Below are 20,790 nucleotides of genomic sequence, written 5' to 3'. Positions count from 1 at the left end.
ATCTTAATCCATAAATAAAAGCAGTAAATGGTCGGCTGCTCATAATTTCAACATCGCACCTCGAAAAACATATAAGGTTGTTGGTATTTTCAGATATTTTTTGAGATTATGGATGGCAGGAATTCGGCAACGAGGTCATTGTTTTGATATAAATATAAGGCTCGATTAGATTTCTTATCTGTAGAAAATATTTTTGATCAATTTTAGTTCGTTGATCTATACATAGATAATTTCTCAAATATGTATAATTCACATTTTCATTTTATCTAATCATTCATGCTAAAAACATAAAACTAAAAATTCAACGTACTTTTTAACTTAATTATGAAGTATTTTAATTGAATTTGTTTGATAAAAATATATAGACACGTTGAATAACAATAATTAAAATAAAAAAGTGATTACGTATTTGAAAGCGCAATATCGCAAAAACTACAAAATACGTCCTAGCTGTGAGTAAATCAAAAATAATTTCAAACGAACCATTTCATGAGATAGTTAATGTGGTGAAATTGATCATATTTATAGGCCATTCGTTTCTTGTAGTATCCTGGTGGGAATCATATTTTACACAGGTCATTTAAAATGACTCAACTTTGGTTAGTGGTGAACTATTTAAGGTACCTATTTGATATTATTTCTTATAATACGATTGTGATTGTGTAAATTAGAATGGAATTAATATAAAATAAATTTGTATTAGTACTAGTTAATAATAAAACATATATATCGATGGGTCCTATGTACAACGGCCAATATGAAAATTGATAACTTTTCAGTAGACGCTCTCAAAGTTTCAATTATATATCATTTTTACATGCTTCAACTTATGTTGCTGAAATTTTGCACACATATTAGGACACCGATTGTTAACTGTTTTACCTAGTTTGATTTATTTATATACTATTAGTTTTTTAGTTAATGTAGATATGACTATATACGTGACTTTTTTGCTTAGTAATACACTTTAAAAATAATAATAAAAAGGCCAATGAGTCATTTTGGTCGATTTACATGCCAAAAATTTTTTTAAAAGAACGCGTATTTTAAATGTTTTAATGTATTCAAATTTATAAAAATATATTTAAAATAAATAGACAACTTATATTGATAATAATTTTGTAATAACTTTATGATATAATTCACATTGACACTTATACGTTATTTCATTCAGTGTTGTAAAATTATTAACCCTCAGTTAGACCACAAAAATAACATCTCTCTATATATTTTTTAAACGACACTAAATGTAAAAACCTTTTCAAAATCAATTTGGAATCAAAAAACTTATATAAATTTTTTTTTTCATATTAATTAAAGGTTGGACGGCCTGAGGAAAAAATAATAAAGTCTTAATTAAAAAAATCCCTAAATGCAGAAAATAAACCTTTAAAAACAAAACAAAATCACTCATTGTCATCATTATCAGTAATAATTAACATTGAATTAACATTAAGAGTCGAGATGGCCCAGTGGTTAGAACGCGTGCATCTTAACCGATGATTGCGGTTTCAAACCCAGGCAAGCACCGCTGATTCATGTGCTTAATTTGTCTTTATAATTCATCTCGTGCTCAGCGGTGAAGGAAAACATCGTGAGGAAACCTGCATGTGACAAATTTCATAGAAATTCTGCCACATGTGTATTTCACCAACCCGCATTGGAACAGCGTAGTGGATTATGTTCCAAAACCTTCTCCTCTAAGGGAGAGGAGGCCTTTAGCCCAGCAGTGGGAATTTACAGGCTGTTGTTGTTGTTGAATTAACATTAGATGAAACCAAATTTTCATAATACGCACGATAAATTGGTGGAATAATATTTTTGCGACATAAATCAATTAAATATTTTTTTTTTTGGATGGAAGGATTGGTAATAACTGATCATAACATAATTTTAAAGGTATTTCCGATCTGTTGTCCTTCTGAATTTTTAGTCCAATTAAAACAAACACTAGCTTGCATCTTTTTAAAGTCAAAAATCATGTTTTGAGATACATCTGTAACATTAAAAGGAATTCCTTTCACTTTAGCCGATCTTATTAATGCACTCCACTCAGATGGTGTATAAATATTCTTATACCTTGTAGCTTTCTCAATTGTGGCATGTATGGAATCACCCTCGTTCTTTGTATGTCCTTTTTCAAGAAAAGTATGTTTAATATTGATACTAAGATGTTTAGCTGCGTAGAGATACATAAAAAACATTATCCTATTTCTATTTTGATTAATACAATTATCTGACCAAAATCTAAAGTCATCACAGCGTACAATATGTACAATATACACACATGTACAATAATAACCTATTAATTACATAAAAATAAATATTATTAACACATGATAATACTATAAAACAATAAAATAATTACAAAGATCAGTGTGTTTATTTTCATCGTTTTTATTACCTAGTTGCTCACTCGAGTCACTATTATTTACATTACCAATAGCTACGTTTACTAAACTCCTACTTATACTGTACTTAGAATAATTTTTGGACATCATGTTATACTGAATTATATCTTATAAAACATAATATTCACTAAAACATTGGTAAATTATTATTACAGCACGACATCGTTCCGTGTGTCGTAGAAGCGCTTAAGTGACTGATCGGCCGTTGAAGTAAACTAACACGCGGGATTTCCCCGCGTACAAGTCTCAAATTATCGTTTTGCCTTTATACGTTTAAAATTATGTCACATAGGCTCTTTTACAGCAACAAAAAATAGCATTTGCGCCTATAAATATGTATTTTGTGTTAATGCAACTTGTTAAATAGACTAAAAGGAAGCATTTGAGACAAAAAAGTGAAAATGCTAAAATTGTTGCATTGGCCCATGTACGTAGGACCCATCGATATGCATATGTAACTACAAAATTATAAATACCGTTAGGTTAGCTATCTATCTCACGAGTTTGTCAACCGTAAACAACTGATTACAATCTAAGGCATTTTTTCAGAAATATGAAATTTAGAAATAAAAAATTATGAAACTAAAGGAAATAATTTATTCGAAATCATATTCCTACATTTAAAATGTACAATAATAGATACGTAAAAAAAAAGTTCGCATTTGCAGACATCCGTTTGCTTTGAGAGATTTATTCTTGATATTGCAATGAAAATAACTCCATTCAAAGTCGCTATATCTCACGTTAAATCATCCCTGTCCAAGGCGACGTTTTGATAAACGACGTCCTCTGGGCTAACACTATAACAATACTATTACTCACTTGATTACTTTTTATTTACACTGTAATCTAATGAAACGGAACAAGAACATACTTGGTACTGAAACAAAGTAAATGCGTATTGAAAAAAAAAAAAAAGAATTATAAAGAGATTTTACTTTTTTTTAAATTATCCTTTTAAGAATCGACTCAATAGGTGACTACGTAGTTCTTATAAACGTAGTTTTTATAAGCAACACTAACATTTATTCTCTCGGAAAATATTGCTAGCGTTTTACAGGTATTGAACGTGTGTGAAAGGAAGTCGGTCTTCCAGTCACTTTAGTTCAGTTCTGTTCACTTTAACAAATTTCAGGAGAGCTAGAAAAATGTTATACATTAAAAATAAATTAGATATTGTAATTTCGTTGTTGTCCTGAAAAATTATTGCGAGCCATTTCCAATCCATCACTTTTTTTAACTGGACAACCGCTGCTGGCTCGTGACGGTGACTGTGCAAACAGCAATAGTGAGACCAAATAGGCCTTGGAAATGTAGGTTATTGCGTTCCAAATAACATCCGACCTGGGAGTTTGTCTTATGAGATCGCTTCTTGACTCAAAAGGATTATACCATCTACCATCCACATACAATAATGGGATCACTCATCAAATTTCTTTTCAATTCATAAGTATTTATGTATTATTATTCAGTATGACGGCTTCGTTGATTGGTCGGTTCGTTTAAATTTTGTTTTAGTGGCCTGGTAGTAGAACTAGATATAATATGAAATATCGATCGAGTAAAAAAAGAAAACACACAATGTTAAGCTTAAGAATAACTTCAATGATTCGTTACTCACAAATCAAAAACGATTGGTTACTGATAGCTTAGTTAAATATATTAACCGAGTAATATTTCGTCTTCATTAAAGAAATAAGTTCAAAGTTAAGTATGATAAATTGTATTTTTTTTTACTGTAAGTACATACTTGATAGGTATCGTACAAGTGTATATGTAACAGAGATGTATATTTAAATTAGATATGTACCTATTAATGTAAATATAAGTAATCGTACACAGCTAACTCAAAGTACGTCTTGTGACCGGATTTATAGCTATCAACGGACTAGCAATAAGTAAGAGAGAGCAGCTTCCCTTTATAGATAAGATTCTAAACGTTAATGGATTACCCCAATTATTTTTTATGTAATGTATTTGGTTTAAGCATTGACAAAGATGAATTTACGGGTTGTTGTAAATAAACCGTAATTCAAATACTAAATTTCAGAAGTACTTTTTAAAATATTTGTGTGTGTGTACATATGCGTATTATATATGTGTGTGTATATTTAATTCGGCAATAAATTAAAACTGCTCAGTTTCAAATATCAAAGTGGAGTTGAATGTTATTAGCTGACTAAATTGACTTTTGTAATAATTAAATTCATTATTGTAACCCTGTTACGTCAAAATGTTCTAGTGGCTAAAACCATTAATTATTTTATTTTATCAAATCGACATTGTTATCCTAGATTTATGTAACTTACCAAATATTCTGGCATCAGGTTACTTATCATTCATTGTAATGCTGAATTCAAGAGACCATGTGGCATTAATGGATTAGTTACTTTGTAAGGAAGAGTCAATATTTTGGTGGTAAAGTTCCTGAATGTTGATAATCAACTACACACACTTTCCAATTTTAAATAAAACTAAAACTTCCAGAAACCAAATGTCGTAAACGTCAATCGGCGGGATTTAAGATGTTATGTCATCTGGGTTACAAACACAAACACTGGCGTACTCAGAATTCGTACTTGAGTGAACTGGATCAAAGTTTTCATATTTAGAATCAGAGTATAGTTCTTAGTGAGAATTTACGACCTATTATATGTATTCTTGTATGAATTTATTCTTAAAATATTCCAGTATGTTCTAATTTTATAGTTCACGTAAGGTCCAAAATACTTGTTCTATTTTGTACTAGCTTTATGCAATTTATTGTATTAATTAAACTAACAATACAAATAAGAATTAACTTGTCCAATTAAACATTCGTGTTTCTAGCATCATTTGGGCCTCTTCCGCACTGTAGTGCTGTTAAACGAAGTACGTTTCCGCTGACCCACTGAAATACGGCGGACAGATAATTGGTTATTTATATAACACGGAGAGGTATTCAGTTGTAACATTATTTCAAAAAAATATTAAGTATACTTAAAAAAAATGTTTTATTTCGAATGATTAATAAATAGCATTAATAAACTGTGGTTTATATTCAGTATATACTAATAGCACTAAGCGGTATTAATTGTACGTGTTGTTTTGATAGGTCATAAAATTATTATTATTTACATTTTTGTAAGAAATAAAAGAACCCTTGGATATTGTTTTACCTCAAACATTAATATCATGACATTTGAAGCAAACATTCGATTTCATAATAAGTTTACTTTTATACAAATCGAATAATAATTTAAGCACATTATATATAATAAATTAAAAATATATGTTTTAGTTATTAAAATCATTTAATTGCACTAGTTTTATAGAACAATTGATATTACACATATATCACATATTTGTAAGCGTAATATTAAACGCACGCAAAATAACTTCAGTGCGCAAAGACGATCGGATCTTAACAGGAAGACCTCGAAACAATAGGTCTTTTGTTTTGCAGATAGAACGTCGCAGGGGCGTTAAGTCCATTACGTCCAACATCCCTGAACTCGCCAACTTTCTGAATAGAGTTTCCAGTTAATTTCACCGCAAATTGACTCTGATGAACAATCTTGGAACAAATTCTATCCTCGATGCCGTGATTAATCATTTTATTGAAAGGCGACTGTAAAAAATCTAGAATCTATTCATACTACAACAAATACGTACTTGCTTATTAATATTTAAAAAAAAGTTTCTTCTATATTGTTATCAAAATAAATCAATTTATTTGATAATGATAGAATATTGATATCTATGATTAACTACCTTACACCCGCTGCTTTGATCCCGTGTTTTATGAATGCAGTTGTGAAGTTAATTCTAAAAGGTAATATACATATGTGCTACTTCAGACGCTTCTATCTATTACATTAATTTGAGTCCAATTCCATCCATTTTAGCTTCATTAAGAAGTTAATATTCATCCATCAAAACTTTCGCATTTGTAATATTAGTAGCGTAAAATATATGTAGACGTACGATCCATCTATGATACCGTTGCTACATATTTGTAATAAATAAAATAACAAGGGAAAGTTATGAAATAAGGTTACTAATAAAAAGTGTAATATTAAATTATATTTGCAAAGCTATTCTAATTGAAATTCTTTGTTAAACTTACAAAGAAAAATAGCGTTTAATTTTAAGTCTATACATATAAAGGAGTTTTGTTAGTTTAGCTACAGACTCCGTTAGCTAAAGGCATTTAAATGTTAAAATAATTTTCTATTTTCCGAACGGTATGAAAGTCTGAAATAAAACTCTTAATTTTAGTAAACTTACCCAAAATTTAATCCATGTCGCGAAGAGAAATTTAACCTAAAAATAAAAAAAAAAAGTTTTGTTTAAATTATTAATACACAAGAAAACTAAGCACTTGTCTATGTTCATCTCTTTATCAAATAAAAAAGTATCATTTATATTACGAATATTTTTTGGTCAAATCAAGTCTGGAACATGCATGTTGAAATTATTTTATTTTATTTCCAACCTTAATTACAATTTTTATTCACAATTTAAAAACAGATACAAATTTATCGTGAACAGATGAGAAATTATAATTACAGCTTTATTATATTTGCATAATATGAAGATTGATTATAAATATAAAGTATGAATCATATCAAGCTTACATTAAAGCCGCTCGTGTAATTAGGTTCCGTATAAATATTATAAATTATCAAGAAGGAACGAGCGCGTTACTCATATTGGAAATTGAATAATTAAATATGCAGACCGACAAACAAGTTCATATACTTAAAAACGATCAATTATAAATGAATAAATTTCATATAATGAGAAAGTACCTTCCAAATAAAAGCCACATGTGTAACATTTGACATCTCACTTTGGCAAAAAATAACATTAACATTTTATAATAGCATACAACCTCACAACGGGTCAACTCAAATCAGCGAATCTCAACCAATAGTTACGGGTTCATGCCATTTTCAAACATGCTAATTTTATGTTTATAATTGTCGGGCTTGGGCGTAAAGAAAAACATCATGAGTAAACCTACGTCTATATAATTTCAACGAAAATTTGCCAATTATGAATCCTGTAGAGCAGCGTTGTGGAATAAGTTGTAAAACTTCTCCTCAAGGGGATATAAGACCTAACCCAGGAGTGAAAAATTTACAAGCTGTCACTTTAATTGTACCCTCTGAGATAAAGACTTGGAACAATCTGAAGACCTACTCTACTATAGTAACACGCGCTTCCTAGCCTTCTAGTTATTTCCATCCCTTTCACGAAATTCTACGTATTGCAGAAAAGCAAGAAGCAAGATATCACACTTCAAAAATTATTTCCAAAGTGTAGTTGTCATTGTATCTTAATCATATCGAACAAATAGACTAGGGAACTCTAAATGTATTAAATATGTTATTTATGGCTTACGATAGTGCAATGTCAAAGCAATGCATTTTATAAGCAAACCGTATAAATAAAGATTACAATTTTATTCTTAAACTAACATGAATATCACCTTTATGAGTTAAAGATTTATCTAGTATTCGACTATTTTACGAACACGGTTACTGCACAACACTTAAGATATACCAAGATTTATGATACAAAATTATTTACAATTCTCTTTAAATTAATCACTTTTATGCCGATGTAATAAGGTATATTTTCGTTTAAATATTTAATAACAAGTGACTGTTATGTTGGTAGCAATGTAACGCTCTCTCAGCTGGTGACAATGGTCGTTGTCACCGAATGATAAATGGTGAACGGATAGAATTCGGTGACAAGTTTATCCGTGTTTCTATCAATAGTTATTAATAAATATGTTTCTCTTCGAATATTTACGTTCTGAAAACGTTAAACGTTCTTAATTTAAAATATTTTCGCTTCCATAAGGCATACTTATATTATTCATTCATTGAGATTTATAAATAATATCCAAGTATTTATTATGTTTACACAATATTCAATTATCTTAAAGTTTTGAATAAGGAATAATAACAAAGAAATTCATAGTACGACCACCCACGTTACTATAAAAGTTACTTTATGTCCTATTAATAGTTTTTGTTCCCCACTCAAATCAATTTTGTAAGATCGAACTTAAGATAAAAAAATAATCAATGGAAACCAGACGCCTGGAGTGAGGACTGTGTCGTTTTTATTTTTGAAGAGCTTTAAATGGTGGTGTACAAGTTACTTTTAAAAAAATAATATGACAAAGCTATAAAATGAAATGCTCTCGTTTCAGACTAATTTGGTTATCTTTGTAAAATATCTAATCTATGAAATGAACTAATTAAATTGTTCCTTACTAGTTTTCCGTTAAATATTAGAGAAGCTCTTAGAAATATTCGATTAAGTGCATTTGTTTGATCGTTTTATTATTACGTTCTCCAGAGAAAATTTTAAATCAATGTATAACCGTACTTCTGGCTTGACCCTTTTGAACGGACCCACCCGTTGATAATGTTTGATGGATGACTTTGCTCTTAACCTCCGGCTACCGGTATAATTGTGGATAAGGGCGAATTCAGACGTAGCGACTGCCTTACGATAGTAAAAAGGTTTACTAACTTTTTTTATAATAAAGTTAAGCGAAAGAACAAATAGGCCACCAGGTGGTAAGTGGTCACCATTACCTATAGACACTAGCTATGTAAGAAATTAAAAATTATAGCTAATACTGGCGTATTACCAAGGCGTAACACCTTAGGAGCCAACATATTATATCTCTTGTGTTTATAATTTCACTGTCTTCTTTATAATGTGTTGCTTTTTCAAATTATATCATGCTTTTCCCATATAAAGCAAAATTAACACTTTCATCTTTAATTAGTTGATGATTATTATTCTTCCAAAATTCTTGACCATAAATAAAATACTGGCCTAGAATTTTATTGCCTTTAAAAATTTTGTCTTACTTTTAAAATTAAGATTATTTCTTAATTTTCTTTGGAATATTTTATGAATTAAAAATGATAAAAATCACATTAAAATTTTTAAATAAGGTTAGTTATATCAAAAATGAAATATATAATGTCGTAATTACTTGCAAGACAGTATTGTCGTAGTTCTGTTTCTGCCCTAAATGAGTCCGTACAAGTGACCGTAGTTTAATAGCGTTATTTCCGATAGTAATGAAGAAGTCATTATTTACCATTTATCTTTACCATTCACTTCTTATGAACTTTCAATCTTCATTAATGCGTGTCTATTATAAAGTCCATGATACATCTCGGAGAGTTTTAAATAAAGTATGTGATAGCGGTTTATGTATTAAAAAGTAATTACTAGTAATCTATCGATGCATTAAGTTTTTTTATTATCAATTTAACTATAAAACAGATGTTAAATTTGTAATTAAATTAATTAAAATTGTAAGATAGAACATTACGTAGATTTACTGTCGATTTAGGCTCCGGGGGTCTTTGTGAAAGATTTCAACTGGATTTTCTGTCCATGTACAGGTTGTTTAAGGCGAGTTTTAATGAATGCGTTTGTAATATAAATTTTCTTTAAATGTTCTCTGTTGAAGATGCAGATGACATTTGATGAAAAAACATTTTTTGTTGTGATTTATTCAAATGAGAGGTTTCATTTTTTTATTGTATAGGTTGGCGGACGAGCATATGGGCCAGCTGATGGTAAATGCTCACCATTACCCATAGACTATGACGCGTTAAAAATATTAACTATTCCTTAAATCGTGAATGCGCCACTAACCTTGTGTAAGGTTAATTAGCCAATATATTATATTATGATGTATTTATTTAATACTATGTAATATATACACTAATAACTTTTTAAATTCATGAGTTATAACTGGCCATAGTCACATAATGACTTTAATTATGTAACTATGGCAACGGAAAAATAAAGAAGAGAAGACTGGACATTCTTTGGTGGAATATATTTTTTTATGTTGAAATGTGAATAATAATATTAATATAACAAAAATAATCGAATTTACTTGGAGATAATCTTAGATCCTTTTACTTGAGAACTAAGATATATTGTCCCTTGTGCCTGTAGTTACACTGGCTCACTCACCCTTCAAACCGGAACACAACAGTACTGAGTACTGTTGTTTGGCGGTAGAATAAATGATGAGTGGGTGGGTGGTGGAACCTAGACGGGCTTGCACAAAGCCCTACCACTAAGTATAACGAGTTATTAAAAAAACAAGAAATAAAAATCAGACAGCGACGGCCACATTTTTGGAGAAGGACGACAAATTGCAACTAAAGGAAAGATCTGCTAATGTTTACTGATGTCATCATCATCATCAAATACGAGAAACTTTAACAAGGATTTTATTTAGCTTGACCGAACATTCGATTTGACATAAGTCGATAGATAAAAATGAAATGGACTATAATTTTCAAAATCCATAATCGATAAATATTATTATATAACCAAAATGACAGTTCAATAGTGAAATGTTATAAAATCGATAAATAATCGTTAAATCGAATCACGTGTGTATATTTTGTTATGATATTTTCTCGTATTACTAAACAATGTGGGCGGGGCGTGGGTCGATTAGAGTAATCTATTCGATTGACATGCATCAATTACACTCTCTCCGATTCGTTTGTATTAACCCTAACATGAGGGCCTGTTTTAGGTTTAACGTCTACCTGTTTATAGCAGAGTATATTATAATTCTTTTTTAGTAAAACCTTTTTGCACTTTTCAATTAAAAAAAAAATTCAACAACGATTTGAATTTACTTATCCGTATGTAACATTTACAACAGACTGTTGCACTTTTTGATTTTCTATTTAAATTTTAATGAGTACACGTGTTTTCTTAAGTGTCAGTTAGAAGGTTGCTTGTATGTATAACAAGGTTTCTTAATCACTTCGGTATATTATTCCTCGTATCGAGTTTCATACACGCTTCGCGGTGTTAACATTATAGCTAGTGAGATGCATCTCTGATAATATCAAATATGATAGAGAGAAGACATACAAATATTTGTTCATTATATATTAATTAATTTATATATTTGTCAACAAAAACAAGTAGTAGAATGGAAATACACAATAAACCAAAAGTCATCATAAATAATTCGGCTGTTGCCTGCTTTTTAAAGTATCACATTTAAAAATAATAATTATAAGAAGGTAAGTATAAATGAAAACATTATAAAATTAATAACTAAAATGAGCCAGTAGGAAAACAGTTTAAAACTGTATTAAGCAGTCTACTAGGTTTTATTAGATTTTCCTATATTAGGTGTGAAAGAGACAGCAATACCATTTTGGCTCTGTGGTCTATTTAAATACATGAATAAATATAATTTATTGTACTCATCTTCAACTTCATAGCATGAAATATCTTAGTATAGTATATTCAATTCAATGAATAGCTAGCTTTAGTTATTGTTCTAGTTAAACCCTATCGAATAGAGAATTTATGCTAGTTAAATGTTTTTTATTCGCTTAATGTGTGTTAGTTATGTTTCTTTAACCAAATATTTGAAAACGTTGTGATGCGTTTGATTTTAATACAGTGCTTTCTATGTATATCTTAACCATATCAGTCAATTTGGCTGATACTAATAAAGTTTTAACATACTTTACTTTGTTATATGGCTTTTATTAGCCTGGGTAGGTACTACCCACTTATTATATATTTTATAGTCAAACAGTACAGTCTTTTTGAGGTTAGGTGTAAAGGTCGAATGATCCAGTGTATCTACAGATGCAAGGGACTTAACATCTTAGTTTCCAAAGTTGGTGTCGCATTGGCTGTTTAAGAAATGGTTAATATAACACCACTGTCGGTTGTGACCATTTACCATCGGTGACCCATTTTCTCAATTTAAATTATTTCATAAAAAAACATAGGTAGCGGTTTTAAAACGGAACGAATATTCATGTTTATTTGTTATGAACATAAATATTCATTATATTTTGCATCCTAAACTGAATGTCATATCATTTGTTATAAAAACGTATTTAGAATACTTCTAATCATCTGTTATTTAATGAATGATGCACTTTGCACGCCTCATAAATCGACTACATGGATATAATGATTGGAGAAGCTTGGTGGTAAAAGCTCCAATCCTCTTTTCAAAACGTTAGGCTACCTTAGTTCATCATTAGTACATTTACAGGCTAATTCTTTTTATTGATATATATTTATTTGCACCACATTCATTATTTAAACAAATCTCAAAATTCTAGATTTTCCTTTTGATAAATTATCGTGCTAATTAATTTGTACATACATTTCAACTATGAATTAATTAATAAAACATTCCTGCTATTCATAAACAAGTTGCTTCTTCGGTATGTTTTGATACATTGCTTCCATACACAGTTAAACTTTAGCGATACAAGACTTGTAGTTCAAACCTCAAGCGATTTGGTGTTAACTGAATTAATAAGTAGGGTAGCGAATATGGCTTCGAGCTTGGATTATATAGTAATATCAGGAATTCATATCGTAGCAAACTGAACTCAATTTAACAGGTGCTTATGACGATTTATGAATGAATAATAGCGGCGGTTTAAACCTTATTATTATAGAATTAGGTGCTATGTTATGACGCATAGTTAGAGCAAATCATATCAATGTAGTACTCAATTAGGCTCTTATAAAATCATTGAAGATTTAATATAATCCTGTAAAATTACAATTCAAAACTTTACGTACAGATGACTTGATTAAAGTGTGTATTTTGATTTGATACTATAACCAGGTCGTTAAAAGCTACACCCTCCTGTTATTAATTAAATAAATAACCCATATTCAAAGAAATATACTTGTATTATTTTTTTAAATTATGTTTTATTTTTAAGAAGTTTTAATTGCACACAGTAGGTATACAAGTTAAAAAATAAAACAGCAAATTAACACGCAAAGGCCGAGTTATCGTTACGAGCGATCTTTTTCAGGCGAACTTTATTTAAAATCGCGAAGGAAGGAAAAAGTTCTCACTCGAAATGGTATAGCAACAGCGATCAAATTCTAAACTTTATACAGATATTTTAGTCTTATATATTTTCGATTCTTAGGTAAAATGAAAGGTAGCCTATTTTTACCTTTTTTTTAAATAAACAATAAATAATTCTAAACATTCTTAATATACTAAATATTGGACAAAATCACGTACATTACTTTGATCCCAATGTGAATAGCCAAAGCACTTGTGTTTTAGAAAATCAGAAGTAACGACGGTGCCACAAAACCCAGACCCAAGACTAAAAAGAAAACTAATGAACTTTTTCTACATTAACTTGGCAGGGAATCAAAACTGGGACCCCGAAGTGACCCTGGGACCCATGAAAACCGATGTACACCACTTTTTCATGACACACGACTTGCTTTTGCAAACCGCTGAACGATTCTCCTGATACAATTAATTTTGCAGCAATATTTTCAGTAATACTTATCGGTCAGATGGGTAGGTACCACCCACTCACCAGTATTTTTATTTCATTTATTGCTTTTATTCTATATATTAGCCTATGTGTCATAATATATATTCCTGTATTTAGTATAAAGAAATAATATTATTTAATTCTTTATGGGATTTTATACTTTTAAAATAGAGCTCGAAAGATATATCGAGCTCTATTTTAAACGTATGAAATTGTAACCGATAGTTGGAACCCGCAAGCCAGGCTTGCCTAGGGCCACTGGATGTTTTATGACTATGTTAATTTTTCATGTTAATAAATTTATTTTCATTTTATTTATTTATAATGTTAGATAGGATCTTGTTAAATGTTACAGACTTAGTAGTTTCAATTTCCATTGAAAATCGTTTTATTTATTATTCGAATTCCTTGTTTTACATTCATATCAATTCAATTCAATATGTTCACGCGCGAAAGAGCTCAGTTTGCAGTGGTTCCTTTTTTGTTTTTTCTTTTTTTAATGTTTAGAATTTTATAAAGGTTGAATTTAAAACTTTAGTCACTTTTTTAGTTACTTGATTTTTCATATCATAAGACCTTTAATCTATTTTATTTTAACAATAAATAATTTAAATAAATATTTTTTTATTTTATATTATAATTATTATTCGTCCTGCCACTGTTCTCATGATAAATAATAATTCATTAATTTTATTTTATCCCAAGACCAGTCCTGGTGCGGGGAACTGGTACTTCCTGTACATATTTATTAATCATACAACTTTATTAAACATAAAGAACATTAAAGTTCACTTTTACAATGAGCAATATTTATATAACTATTTTTGGTTTCAGTGGCAGAATCTGTTGCAGTATATTTCATGTACGTACAAGTATGGATTTGATGAAAAAAACAATTTTTGATATTCAGTTCAAAGTATGGGGAACTCCCAAAAATAAATTGCTTTTTTTGCGTGAAATTTTTAATTCGATTCACAGAATACGACACACCAAATTACAACAGTTCAGTTCTTATAGTTTCAACATGACATGACATGACAGACATGACGATTCAATAAGGACTCCGTTATTTGACATTTGACTACAGAACCCTAATGACAAGTGACGTCAGACGTTGGTTCTGTGCCCGAATTTATTCTGGACTAGTCGAATTATGAGAAAAGCATTGAGTAAGGGTATATATAGAGCGTTAACTCATGTTTTCATTGTTTTGCAGGCTGGTCATGAGATTTGCCACGGTCGACAACCTCACACATTACCAAATAACAAACAGGAGCGGTATGAATGAAATATATCGAGTTATATTTAGATAAACTTCTTAACTTTCAACCGGAAGCGACCGGTGGGTAAGGGTAAATGTAATCTTTATTGTATAAACGATTGATAACGAACAAATGGTCCGTAAATAAATAACGCTTCGTATGTTTCAATAATAAACACGAGAAGATTTTGAATTAAGTTACTATTTTCTAACACTTATATATACAAGAGAACCGAGATGGACCAGTGGTTAGAACGCGTGAATCCTAACCGATGATTGCGATTTCAAACCCAGGCAAACACCACTGAATATTCACGTTAATTTGTGTCTATAATTCATCTCGTGCTCAGTGGTGAATGAAAATATTGGGACGAAACCTGCATTGGAACAGCATGGTGGAATATCTTCCAAACCTTCTCCTCAAAAGGAGAGGTGGCCTTAGCCCAGCAGTGAAAATTTACAGGCTGTTGTTGTTGTTGTTGTATCTATATACATATATAGCCTCTTTGGTTTAGTGGCTTGATATAAGATTCCCAGGTTCTAGGTTCAAACCTAAATGTTTCGGAAAACATTATTAGTCGGTTGCTTCTGTTACTGGACCCAAATAATTATGAGAGCGATCGAATAATGTTTACGCACACACCTGTGCATATATATCCTGTGTAGTTAATTGATCTCCCATGAGATGTCCGCCGTGACCGAAATCGGCCGTATGACATCATTATTATAGATAAACGTATAATGTATCTTATATTACCCGTAACTTTGAAATAATAACTTTATTTCAATGACCCGATGATGTATATTGATACGTTATCGGATCGGTAGTTTTGACCTTTCGCTTCTTTTATTAATTTCAAACAAAGATTAAAATTTATACATATAAGTACTTATAGATACATATTTTTAAAACTATATTTGCCTATGAAAGTGAAACTGCAAAGAAAGATAGACGTAATAACACCACAGCTTTTCACCAGTAAAGTAAAAGACATCCAAAGTAATATATATATTTAGTCTCATATACAATTACATAGGATTAAATATGCTTTTGCACGAGAGTATTTTCATATACTATTTTCACTGTAATATTTTCCTAGCGTCCATTAAAATATTTTAATGATTAATGTACGTTGTACTTGAAAAATGGAAGGTAGTTTCTGAAGCCATATAAGGATGTTGTCGCCGTTAACCCCAACTGTCTGTCCAGGAAATTAAATAGGTATTAAATGTAACCGCAGAAACCGTTTAAACTTGGCACCGTGTTGTAAGCCTTTTCTTGAATATTAATGTTTGGAACTTTAGTTTTAACGTTAGTGTAAACGATGCTGAAAGCACGATTTAATTCCTTCGTATAGTTATAACGTGGTACTTTGAAAATGTATGTTCTTAGGACGTTTTATTTATACATATAGGTGAGAAAGAGTAACTACTAAGTTTCTTGGGGTTTCTTCTCGGTAGAATTTACTTTCCGAACCGGTGGTAGCTTCACTTGAAATAGTTGATAAATGACTTGATCCAAAAGTGCTTGTAAAAGCCTACTTGAATAAATTATATTTTGATTTTTATACAGTTTCAATATTAAATCAAAAATTGCTATCAGATTGGGTCTATCCGATATAATTAAATTGTATTTTTAAATGAAAATGTCGTTGGAAAAATTCCATTTCAAACAAACGCGACGCTTTAGTTGGGACGATATTGTACAGACTCGTACAATACCGTTGAATAAGAGTCGCGTTGTTTATTCAAAGAAAATAGTATTTTTAAAATATTTTCATAATTGTTTCAACATAAGTACCGAAAAAGAAATTGACTAAACATTACTTGGAATACGTTTTGTAAATACGTTTAAGTACGTATCACTTTGAACCTTACCCAAATATACGTCATGTTATTTTACATAGTATAAAACAAAGTCGATTTTGATGCGAGAGGAAGGTTTTTGTGTATGATACATGGCGAATATAGTAAAGAAAGACTGATCATTTTAGAAGTTTCTAATGTGACGTCTTGAATAAACACAGTCAGTACATTTAGTATCAGCTTTGCACCCGACCGAAGCTGGGGCGTTTTGCTAGTTGAAGATAAAACTTTTTCAATAAATATTAGTCGTTTGAAATTGGAATGTCGATTTAGTTTAACTTTTTAAGAATTTTTTTTTTATCGATTGCAAGCCTTATATCTTTTTCTTATTCGACGTAGTTTCAATCGATAAGGGACAACAGGAAATTGATTCTCATCCGGGCCCGACGATACATAATAGGCGCGCTTTTCGAAGCGGATAATTTTTCATATTTTTAATATGAAGCGCTTCTTATCCTTCTTCGATGAAGCTTCAATCGCTTATAAAAATATTGGCAGATTGGTGACAAAATTATTAATGATGTTATAAGTATGTATCTTTATTGATGTTTAAGGATTACAATATTAAAAAAATATATAATGTCATTTAGACATTGTTATAAAGTAAAGTAATCTTATGTTTTAATAGTGTAAGCCAATTTTTGCTTCAGTGATTTTGGGACGATATCTGCACATAGAAAATCGATTATGATCTCATTTTTAAGAACTGTAGCCGTAGATATGAATAAAAATAAAGAGGATTGTAGGTTGCAATTTACTAAATTGTTAAGATTTAACAAAGAATTACTGTAACTGGCAGTATAAAGATCGGCACTACGGTAGTTTAAAAAAAATGAAAAATGCAGATAGTATAATAGTAAATTGTCGTCGATAAACTGTCTAATACTATTTTACGTTGAAAATTTTATTTCAAAATGGGTTTATATTGATGCCAAATAGGACTTACGTAGGTTTCGAAATTCCTTGTTTTTTTTTAACGAATTCTAAGTTTAGAGCCCTCTAGTCAATAAATGTCCGATTAATTGATTCGAGATGTTAGTGTTTAGCACGCGTGCATTTTAACACCGCAGGCAAGCACGGCTGATTCATGTGCATAATTTGTCTTTATAATTCATCTCGTTTTCAGCGGTGAAGGAAAACATCGTGAGGAAACCTGCATGTGACAAATTTCATAGAAATTCTGCTACATGCGTATTCCACCAACCTGCATTGGAACAGCGTGGTGGAATATGTTTCAAACCTTCTCCTCAAAGGGAGAGGAGGCCTTTAGCCATATATAGATAGATATGGAGACATACGAAATGGCTTCAAAGCAAACAAAATTATAAATTATAAAAATAAATTGTAAACATGGTTTGATTATTAGAATATCTCAGCTCTCATCAAAACAAAGTAAAATCATATAAAAATACTCGTCTTCATATTAGTCGCTAGTATTATTTTAAAAGAGTTTTAAGCTTCCAAACATTTCATTCGGTTTCCAAATGTTGAACGTCTCTTTGGAATAACGTTCGCGTAATAACAATAAAAATATTTCGCGTTTATGCGAATGTTCTGCATTCAAATGCGGAAAATCGGCTAACACAGTGAAATCTCGTAAAGGCTGTGGCGTGTAGCAATAAATAGCTCATTTCAATCTCAATGAGCGTAGTACCAGCGACAAATGTTTGCATTATTTTGAACGTTTATTCGCTATCGTTAGCGTAATCGCTTAAATAGGCGTTAATTTAAGCTGCAAAATATGATTGTACGTACCTCCATAAACGGTTTGGTTATAACTTTAAATCAATTAGGATTTAGTACCTAGGTATAGTATAACGCAACTTAGATATAGCATCGGCAAAATTCGTAAAACCGATCACATCCGGATTAACTACACTATCCCAAATTATCAATATTTATTTCTTCTGTGAATATTATCTTTACCCAATCGTAATAACTTGTAATATCATATGACTAAAATATATTCGTCAATTTGACGCGTCAATTTACATGTACTCGCTTTTTCGGGTTGAAATGACGCGAGAATCTTTAGTGACGGATGGCGCACTAGAGGCTATTTGTACTGGTTGTATAAATCGGCAGTAATCGGTTTTATTGAATTGAATACATCTAAGTTGTGTCGTACATAACTTCTGTTTAACTAACATATTTGGCATGATTGTCAAATCAAATCAAATGACATTAAGCCATAGTAGTGTGATAGCTTAGGCTAAAAAATGTTGCTTCTCATAGTTTTTTCTTAACTGTTAGCTAGATAAAACATATGCTGCTGCACAACATAGACTTTTTAAATAAGTTAGTTAGTTTTCAAAAATAAACGAAGTGTATAAAACATAAAAAATGTTGGGTATTTTTGATTGCACAAAAACCGTTGTCAATTCTAGTATCTGACGTCGCATCCGATGGAACACGCTTCTAGATATTTTCACGTTTCCGATGGATAAAAATTTGAAAACAAGTTTTATAACAAAAAAAAGAATATTTTACGAATGTACGCGTTAATGTTTACCGATACGAATAAACAAGTTTTCATAGAAAATCCTTACTAATATTATATTTGCGAATGTTTGTATTTTATGTTTAATCTTTCACGTACAAACAATAGAATGGTTGACTGACCCCTTTTAAAGAAACCTTAATATAGATTATACATCAGAATAACACATAGGCTATGATTTATATATATATATATATATATATATATATATATATATATATATATATGTGAAAAATACTTTTTACCCAGTGACGCATGCCGCCGGTGAAAACTAGTACTTTAAACTAGTACAGTAATATATCATGAATACAATAAGTGTTATCAATTATTTACTTATGATTTAAGGTATCGTATAAAGAAGAGATCATGAGATACAATGATGAAAAACTGTAAGGAATAAAATGATCATATCATGAACATTATGTTACAATATTGTACAGTCTACTTGGGATAAAATAATAATGTTAAAAAGACGTGCGATTGGATACAATAGCTTATACATATAATATATGCTACTTAAATTGTAAAAATAATAAAAAGTAAAATACCTTATTTGTATATGCCAATAATATACTTAAATACATACAAATACATGTACATGTTTTATTGCAATATTATATAAAAATATTCTTTATAAATAGGTATTGTGTTTATAATGTAAGTTATATTTTTCTGCTATCTCTAATAGATTCGTCATCTCACGCACTCTAAGCGTCGAGCATCTTGTAAGTAAGAGTGTCAGTGATACTAATACACAACAAAAATGTAGTTTGGATTTTCTCTGTGAATCGATTTATATACTGGAAAGAATTTTGATGTATGACCATCGATTTTACGTGGTATCCTTAGCACGGGAGTGTTAACACTGTCAACCTCAGACTCCGCTGTGACGCGGAGAAATTTATTTTATATTTTATTAAATAATAATAGAGCATCAAGCTGTCTGCAGCTTTAAAAGCGAGCCACAAAATAATATTTATAGATATGTCGGCTGAAATAGGGTTCTGAAAAAGAACGTGTCATAGCAAATAATTCTCATACATGCATGAAATATGCAAAGTAAGTAAAGTAGTAAGTAAAGTAACAGTCTGTAAATTACGCAATGCTGGGCTAAGGCCTCCTCTTCCATTAAGGAGAGGGTTTGGAACATATTCCATCACGCTTTTCCAATGCGGGTTGGTGGAATGCACATGTGGCAGAATTTCGATGAAATTAGACACATGCAGGTTTCCTCATGGTAGTTTCCTTCACCGCCATGCACGAGATGAATTATAAACACAAATTAAGCACATACATATATATATAGTGGTGATTGCCTGGGTTTGAACCAGAAATCATCGCTAACGCCTTCTAACCACTGGGCCATTTCGGCTCAACTGGGCCATCTCGGCA

General features: G+C 30.5%; 1 protein-coding gene across 1 annotated transcript in view; it reads right to left on the bottom strand.

Annotated features, from left to right (window-relative positions):
- LOC124536371 (collagen alpha-1(XV) chain-like) overlaps positions 1-20,790 on the bottom strand; it is a 169,007-nt gene that overhangs the window by 39,466 nt on the left and 108,751 nt on the right. The window contains exon 2 of the mRNA XM_047112902.1: positions 6,681-6,716. Within this exon, the coding sequence (XP_046968858.1) occupies positions 6,681-6,716 (36 nt within the window). The remainder of the gene's footprint in view (positions 1-6,680; positions 6,717-20,790) is intronic.

The sequence above is a fragment of the Vanessa cardui genome, chromosome 16 (assembly GCF_905220365.1).
Source record: "Vanessa cardui chromosome 16, ilVanCard2.1, whole genome shotgun sequence".
Classification (NCBI taxonomy): domain Eukaryota; kingdom Metazoa; phylum Arthropoda; class Insecta; order Lepidoptera; family Nymphalidae; genus Vanessa; species Vanessa cardui.
This window is presented reverse-complemented; position numbering and strand designations above follow the sequence as displayed.